General features: G+C 39.9%; 1 protein-coding gene across 1 annotated transcript in view; it reads right to left on the bottom strand.

Annotated features, from left to right (window-relative positions):
- gata5 (GATA binding protein 5) overlaps nucleotides 1-1,948 on the bottom strand; it is a 7,167-nt gene extending 5,219 nt beyond the window's left edge. Inside the window, exon 1 of the mRNA XM_008296120.1 lies at nucleotides 1,429-1,948. Within this exon, the coding sequence (XP_008294342.1) occupies nucleotides 1,429-1,948 (520 nt within the window). The remainder of the gene's footprint in view (nucleotides 1-1,428) is intronic.
- Nucleotides 1,949-8,727: the final 6,779 nt, after the last annotated feature.

Below are 8,727 nucleotides of genomic sequence, written 5' to 3'. Positions count from 1 at the left end.
AGAACACGAGGAAATATCACACCTGAGACACTGGCAGTGTTGTTTTTTTGTTTTTGTTTTTTGTTTTAAATGGTAAAAAAAAAAAAAAAAGAGTTAATCAGCTTATAGATGAATCAACATTTTCACTATTTTAGCTCCTGAATGCAGAGTGCTGGTTGGTTTTAGGGGAAATAAGGAATTAAAGTGATGATTTGGAGGATTTCAGATCAAAATATGATAAAAACACATTTAAATACTGTGTTGGTGGATTGATTATAATGGAAATAAGTGATTGTTTACACCTCAGTCTCGGTTTTCAGTATGAAAAAAATGATTTATTTATTATTTTAAAAGCAGTAAATTAAAGCTAAAACCTGAGTCTTCTTTTATCTCATTTTTGTGTTTTGATCTAGAAGTCAGAAGCCCATAAGAGCAACAACAACAACAAAACCAAAAAACTGTTTGTCTTCTGTGAACACCCTTTCAGTAGAACCTGTACCTGTCTGGGCCAAACAACAGATTTCTGCTCAGGAGGCCAAGAGAAGTTAAAATATGTTCATAACTCATGCAAAAAAAATATGTTTGCATCACTCCAGTCCAGTCCATTCTATATATGATCAGATTATGTCAGATTGTTTTCTTTATATAAAATTAACATGATAATGATGTAAACCGACCTCACTGCTGAGCCCGTCTGTGTGTTAATTAAGGAGCAGCTATCGCTCGTTAATTAAAGGACAAAATGAGATTTCTTGTACCTGACAGGTTTCTACTGGAGGTGCGAGAGAGGCTGAGGAGCGAACCGTGAGCGTCTGATCCAGGTGACAACTGATCAGCGCGTCATCAGATTGAATTAACATTCTAATTGATCGTTTCTCGCGGCTCCTCTCTCTGAAGAATGTGTATTGTTTGGCTGTGATGTGCGATTGTTTAGAGGACTTTGATTCAATCTGTGGCCGTCGCAGCCTCCTGTAATAAATAACAGCTCGTCTGATAAGAGCCGAGCTGCTCTCAGAGTTACAACAACCAGAAATGTTCTAAATTATACATCTGTGCTTATTCCAACAATAAAAAGGTGAATTAAGGCGGTTAGAAAACAGAATTTAATTCCATTCCTGACTCGTATTTGGTGTTTTTTTAAGACTAAAAGTCAAAGTAAAATCCTGATCACTTTATCATTTACAGCATTTGCAGGAAAACGCCTTCATGGGAGTTTTTGTTCTTTTAAAATCGCTGGAAATTAATAAAATAAACGCACATATTAAAAATAAATCCACGGTTTTAGGAGGGTTCTAAAAAAATAAGAGCTGTTTTATTTTATCCGTGTTTTTACGCAACGCAGCACTAGAATAAAATCATGTTATTTAAAAATGCTTCTTTCTTTTCAGGATTATTCCCATAAAACCTAAAACCCAACTTGGCTTTAAGGGGTTTTCGGTCCGTTCTTACCCAGACTGGACCGTCTCCCAGACAGCCCGCCCTGCCGGCCCTGCAGGTTGATCACTCCGCTCTCGAAGGGTCCCGGTGTCCAGGAGGACGTCGCCATCTCGGGGCTCATGTACGCGTACGGGCTGGAATAGGAGCCTCCAACAGAGCGCACCAGAGCGCCTCCGTACTGATCCGCCCGGGCGCCGTTTCCCAGCACCAGCGGGCTCTGGTAGGCGGCGTCCCGGCCCGTGTTGGTGCTGACCGGCGAGCCGTGCGAGTAGGAGAATCCGTGAGAAGGATGAGGGCTGCTGGCCGTGAAGGAAGAGCCGTCCGTGGCGGTCTGAGGCCAGCCGTGGGGTCCGCCGAGGCCGTGGGACTGATGGGGCGAGTCGCAGGTCTGCAGGTAGGGCAGCGTGGGCAGCATGGCCGGGACTCTGGTGGTGGGGACGTAGACCGGAGAGCTGGCGGAGGGGTGGATGTAATTCCCGCCGTCGTGCGCGTACGGGGACTGGTTGGAGGACAAGGCCAGACTCTGATACATTTTCACGAATTTTTAGGTCCTTTGTGGAAACTGGAAATCACAGAGGAGACTGTTTGGATTCTGGGGTGATTCTGTCCACGCGTAAAGCTTCGTCCAGCGTCTCCTGATGAACTTCTCTGTTCCCTTTTTGATGGTAATAACTGCGGAGATTCCTGCCCTGAGAAAGAAATATTCAGAAACACATTTTTAATATATTTGACAGTCGAAAAAGTTCCAAAGGTGACTGACTTTTTGCATTGGCAGTGATTTTATCCATCCTGTTAGCCAACATTACTGCGCGAAAATTAAAAAAACAACAACAACAAGGTTTTAATTTTTATCCGCGACGCACGGCACGACGAGAAGGAAAAGTTCTCGTATCATCAGTCATATTTCAGCGGTGTGCTATCAACTCTGACTGACACGAAACGGATTAAAATGACATTAACAATCGCTGATATCTGTGCGCGCAGATAGAGGCGACTATCAGCGACCCCACATATCCTGCTGCCTCATTAAATCATAACTGTAACGGAAACCAAATCAAACAAGGCAGCAGATAGCGAGCCCCGCTCCGTATCTGTCGTGCGTATATTTTCTATCAATAGCCTCAAATCACATAAAAAAAGGTTGATAAAAGCTCTCCGCTACGTACAGGAGGAACACAATTTATTTCCAAGGGCTCTCAGTGCATTATCTCACCAGATAAGGACGGTCGGGTGATAAAGCAGTCCGGTCCTTTAGCAGTCCAAACCTCTATAGAGGAGCGCAGTGGGCAAACTTTGTCACTCCGCGCAGGCAGACACAGACGATGGAGCAGCACCGCGGAGCCTTTTCCAAAAAATCTCGGGGTTTTTTTTGTGCGTAAAAGTTGCGCGCAACGATCGGAGACGACTGTAACCAAAGTGTCCGTTTCTTCAGGGGGGTCCCGGATCACTGCAGCGCTCCTCTTCTCCTCGATGTATCTGCAGATAGTTACTGTCGCTGATAATTGCTGATATGGGTGTGCTCCTACTCGCTCTCCTACTGGAAATTTTGTACGGGAGAGAAACACGTGACGCAGCCCGCAGCTCCGAGGTAGGCCTAAAGGTGGGGAGAGAGGAGGGAGGGCGGCGAGGAGGGAGGACCACGGGGTGAGCGAAGGGAGGAGAGGGTCCAAAGCTCGGGAGTGAAGGGGTCCAAAAGTTTTAACAGCACCTGTAATTTAAAAACAAGGAGGCTGGATTAACTCACCGAACTCAGGGAGGTTTAATTTTTTTTTTGCGTTTTTACGCACGGAGTTGCGCTCATGTCTGGGTTTGCCTTGAGGCTACGTAGAGTTCTGGATTTGATTCTTTCATGAATTTACACTCTTCGGGTGGTTCTTCACCAAATAATTTTCAGGAGTTACTGGAATATTATTAATAATTAATATTAGAACCGGAAAATCAAACCGGAACGTAACAGATTTGTTCAAAAGTGACAATAAAAGACACAGTTAAAGCTTTTATCGGATGTCGGTTTAAGCAGCCGTTTTGGAGCTGTAACTCTGCAGTAAAATGTGGTGAAAAGTGAAAGCTGCTGGTGTTTTTATAGGGAAATAAATGCGAATGAGTTCTCTTCATAAACACTAGTCTGATAAGAAACTAAGCAGGAACCAGAGGGAATAATTCAGCAGCACAGAGAAGTGAAGGGATCATGCGCACCAACTGAAACTAAACATATCGATATAAAATGGAACTCGGTGTTATGAACAATTAGTGCTCATAATCAGGGTGCATTAATAAAGTACTTTACTTAGTATTTCTGTATATTTACACTTGGCCACTAAAATATGGAACATGTGGAGCTTTGACCTCCATGTCAGGAAAATGAATTTCTATTAAAAATAAAAACACAGATTGGATAAAGATAAATTCATAACGCCTATAACTAGATAAAAAAAAATGGAAAATACAACCAAACATAATTTATTGTGATTCTACCTTTGCTCTGAATAAAAGCAGCGACCTAAATAACAAACAAACAGAATCTGTTTCTGAGTCTGACTGAGTTTATTTTCGATTAAAACTGACGCCAAAAATGCGTAAAAGTGACTTTATGAGGCGAATCTCTCTTTGGTGTCAATTATTCACACTGTAAATGTTAGAAAGTAAATTATTTCTGATGACAAACCGACTGTTTTTTATTTTATCTTTTTATTTGAAACGCATTCAGGTGGAACTTCAGCCTCCAAACCGACAAATAGAATTAAACAGTGACACTCTGAGCGTCTGCGGCTCATTAATTAATGCTTCGGTCCAGGAAGAGAGGAGTCTGTCTGTCTGTCTGTCTGTCTGTCTGTCTGTCTGTTGTAATGGTCGAACACTTGGTGCAGATTTGTGAAACGTCTTGAAGTGCCTGCGACGGTATTTACTCTTTTAAATGACGCGTTTGAACCATTACGCAGCAGAACATCGTTGTTTGGCCTTTTCCACAAAGCAGGCCGTGGTATTAAAACGCGACACAAACCAAAAGACACAAAAAAAAAAAAAACACGAGAAATGTATTTTAATTTTCAGCTTTTTTTATTTTAATTTGCTCAAATCCGCTGTTTATCATCGCGAGAAAAAAATAGCACATTTTAGGGACAACAAAGGTTTTTTCCTCCTGATTTCAGCAGCTCGTTCTTTTATTCTTTGAAGGTTGGATCAAGAAAACAGAATAAATAGTCTGGACTCGTTGAGATCTGCAGCAGAAAAGTAAAAATCTCCTCCAGCTGTATAAATAAAGAAACTCAGGTGATGTTCAATCTGCCTCCAGTTAAAGAATTCCAGTGATTAAAGGTTTTTAACTCATTTATTCTCACATTTACAGAATTTGTTATCACCTTTATACAATACATATTTAATTTATTATCTTATACAGGCTTTTAGATCGTTTATTATTACATTGGTTCATTTATTTTCATATTTACATTCTTTTTTTAAATTATTTATTATCACCTTTAATTGATTTCTTATAATATAGAACTCATTTATAATTAACTTTACATCACATATTAACATATACATTTCATTTATTATCACAGGTTCGTCCTTTATGATCACATACAGCGGACTTATCAGCTCCTTGACATGATTTATTATCACGTTCAGCACATTTATGGTTACCTTCCATTATTTATTATTACATATAGGTCATTTATTATCGCCTTTAGCCCTATATTGAGTTCATTTATGACCATCTTTAGCTCACTTATGATCACCTTTACTGTATTTATTACCACGTACAGCTGATTTATGATTTTTTTTCTCATCATTTATTTTCATAAACAGCTAATTAGCCCATTTATTAACACCTTTATATAATTAACACATTTAAAAAATTAATTTTAGTCAATTTATTATCATGTTTGCCTCATTTCTTAACATGTTTACTGATGTTTTTATATCAGGGGAAGTAAAATAATATCATTAGGATTTAGATTATAATGTCGTTTTTTCTTTTTTTAAAATTATAGATTCAATTAGATAGAACTTTATTGATCCCTTTGGTGGGGTACTTTAGGGAAATCGTTGGGTTTTTATTTTTTAGATTAGATGTAGAGGTAGATTAGATTTTTTTTAGAATAAACGGTCAAAGTCAAAAGTATTTAAAAGCACATTTAAAAGCAGCATAAAAACCTCATTAGCTAATCACACCAGTCCAGTCAGGAGCTTCAGTAAAACATTATGTCCATTAAACTTAGTGACTGAGGTGAACACACACAGGATCAGGCTTCAGCACAGCCGCTGCACAGCTGCTGTCAAACATGCAAATCACCTCAGCTCAGCCTTTCCTGTTTGCTTCCACTGCTTGTCCAGAGTTTGAGTCACTAAAGAGCTCTTTTCCAGACGCCTTGTAAAGTTTGAACCACTGAATTGCTGTTATATGTTGTTTAGACTGCAGAGGAGTGTAAAATATAAGAATTAACAAGATAAATATGTTTGAACAGCAGCTGTTCAGCAACAAGACGAGGGTACGGAGGCAAAGATGCATGAAAGGAACAGTGATATTATTATTATTATTATTATTGTTGTTGAATATTTACTGTTGTGTTAGTGTTGTGTTGTTTTTCTAGTATAACAATTTCCCTGAGGTTTACACCGAAGGGATCAATAAAGTTTTATTCTATTCTATATAAAAGATAGTAATCGTATTATAAAAGAGGGCAACATGAGCAGATGAGTGTCCTCGTTAATAAAGGCAGCATCAGGACACAATTAGCTCATTAGCTTAGCATTAGGACGAGCTCCAGGACGCAGTGATGGTGCCCCACAAAGTAGCTCTGTATTTATAGAGGAGGAAGTAAAATAACACTGGGTTACAAAACAATAGTTTTCTGAAGGTGTCGAGGATTTGTTAAATGATTTACTGAACGCTGAATCCAAACATGACGTCTGCTTTTCTGTATCAGGTCACGTTTTAATGCCAAAAAAAAGATTTTTCCACTAAATCGATGACATTTATTGACATTAGCGATTTATTTATTTTAGTATTTCTCATATGAAATAGGATTTTAGAGGAAAAATGTCATTTTCTAATCCTTTTCATGAGCTAAATGAGCCACAAGTTGATGAGCGTAAACATCTGTAAAGGTAAATACAAGTTTCATCAAATCTAAATTTTGACCTCGTTGAGCAAAACCAACGTGATATTTGGATTCAGCTCATTGCAAAATCAGCTCAAACAGCTTTGACACCAAAATGGGTGCAGACCAGCGTTATATTTACTGATCTGAGCTTTGTTTTATCAGGTAGAAACGTTTGAGAACCAGCTGTGATTTGGAAACATGAGCTGGTCAAGAGGCTCCAGCAGGAACACATGAAGAGTTCATCTGCAAAAACAGATCAGAACTCCATGTTTGGAGATTTTCAGAAAACTTGTTTTGTTGTTGTTGGCTTGAGATGATATCAATCAGACTGAAGTTGACTCAGTAGAAATGACAAAAACAGAGATAACTTAACAAGTTTGGTTGGTATTGTCTCAGTGGGTTTTCTGCAGGTTTGTGTAGATGGAGTTCTCTGGTTTTTAAAATGAACTCTTCAGACACACATGGACACAAATAGACACACAAACATAACATATAGAACAACAGTAAACAAGTAGGAAGCATGAAGGCATGTGAGTGAAGGTGTAAGAAAGTGTGTGTGCATGTATAAGTATTAGATTAGATTAGACAGAACTTTTCTAATACTCATATATGCACACACACGTTCTTAGTATGTGTGGAAGTAAAGTAATATAATAGTAAAATAATTCTAAGATGACAGAAAATTCTAAATCATAACCGATCAAAGTCAAAATACACGAGTTGAACCAAAATGTAGATCAAAAAGCAAACCATCAAACACAAGAAAACGTAAAACAAAGTAAATAAAATAAGATGATAAAATAATAGAAAAGCTCCCCCACCACAGACAGATGTTTTCCAGGTGTGCTGTACAGTCTGAACATCTGTAAACATCTGGACAGTCCCACAGTGTGTTATTGTGCATCGCTCAGGAGTCTGAGACACGAGGATGAACAGGATCGGCTTGTTTGTTTAGCAACAAGAAGAAGATGATCCAAAATAGATGAATTTATCCTATATCAGACAACAACTAGCTCGTTAGCTTAGCATAAAGACTAGCTCTGCCCAAAGGTAACGAGCAGCACCATTAAAGCTCATGAATAAATTAACATCTAATAATTAATTCATCCCATGGTGGAGTTTCTGCTGTTTGCCTGATGACCTAATGTTCACCATCAAAAGTCACTGCTCGCGTCACTCTGCTATGCTATGGTGTAAACAACAACAACAACAACAACAACAACAACACTCTGGCTTGTTTGCTTTTCCTTAAACCAGTCACACATGTGTACTAGTTTGTTTGTTTGGAAGGAGTCGTGTGAGACGCACGTTAGCAAACGACTAAATAAATGATCAGTTTAAATGGCTGCGCCCTCTAGTGGTTGGATTCATGATAACGGGAGCGTTAAAAAACAACAGAGTCTCCCTGAGAGGAGCTCGGGGCAGATGAACGAGTTAACAAACACAGAGGTCGGCTGTTCTCGTCTCACATTAATATCCAGCGCTGTCTGTTTTAACCGTGACCATCCCATAATCTGGTCGTCATGGTGATCTGGGAGATCCTAGAACATTAACAGAGTCAAGTCTGACAAATACCAAAACTAGAACAAAACAGTCAAACCAGACAGAACTAGACGAGTGGCCAGACAGTAAACAAACAAACAAACAGAGCACGACTCAATCCAGCATTTAGAGAGAGTATTAACTAAAAACAAACCAGTCAGTCCTGGATTAATGTGCCTGGTTACACTCTGAGCCTAATCCGGTACAAGTCCGGCCCGGTTACCCGTCAAGTCCAGTTCAGTCCAGTTCGTTCCAAACCCACAATAAACAATCCGCTCCGGGTTTTACACAAGATCTTTAAACACCAAAACAGGAAGTGAACAGCAGCGTCTCTGAGCTGCAGCAGCACCAACAGTGACGTTGTTTACGTTGTTTACATTGTTTACGTTGTTTACATTGTTTACTCCGGTACTCACGGTTCTGGTGCCGGAGCTCCTGGTAACTCCTCCATCCATGGTACCAGAGGCTCCTTTAGATCCAGACAGTAAACTCATCCAGGCACACCTGGCTCAGACTCCAGTAGTTCCTCCTGGAGGCTGGCTTCAAACAGCGCGGGCTGAACGGAGCCTTGTGATTGGATGGTTGGAGGATTGTGGGCGGTAACTGAGGCGCACCTTTTAGAACGTGGGCGGTGACGTCATCCGGACTAAACTACCCGACAGGT

The sequence above is a fragment of the Stegastes partitus genome, unplaced genomic scaffold, assembly GCF_000690725.1.
Source record: "Stegastes partitus isolate 25-593 unplaced genomic scaffold, Stegastes_partitus-1.0.2 Scaffold1101, whole genome shotgun sequence".
In the NCBI taxonomy this organism is placed as follows: Eukaryota; Metazoa; Chordata; class Actinopteri; family Pomacentridae; genus Stegastes; species Stegastes partitus.
This window is presented reverse-complemented; position numbering and strand designations above follow the sequence as displayed.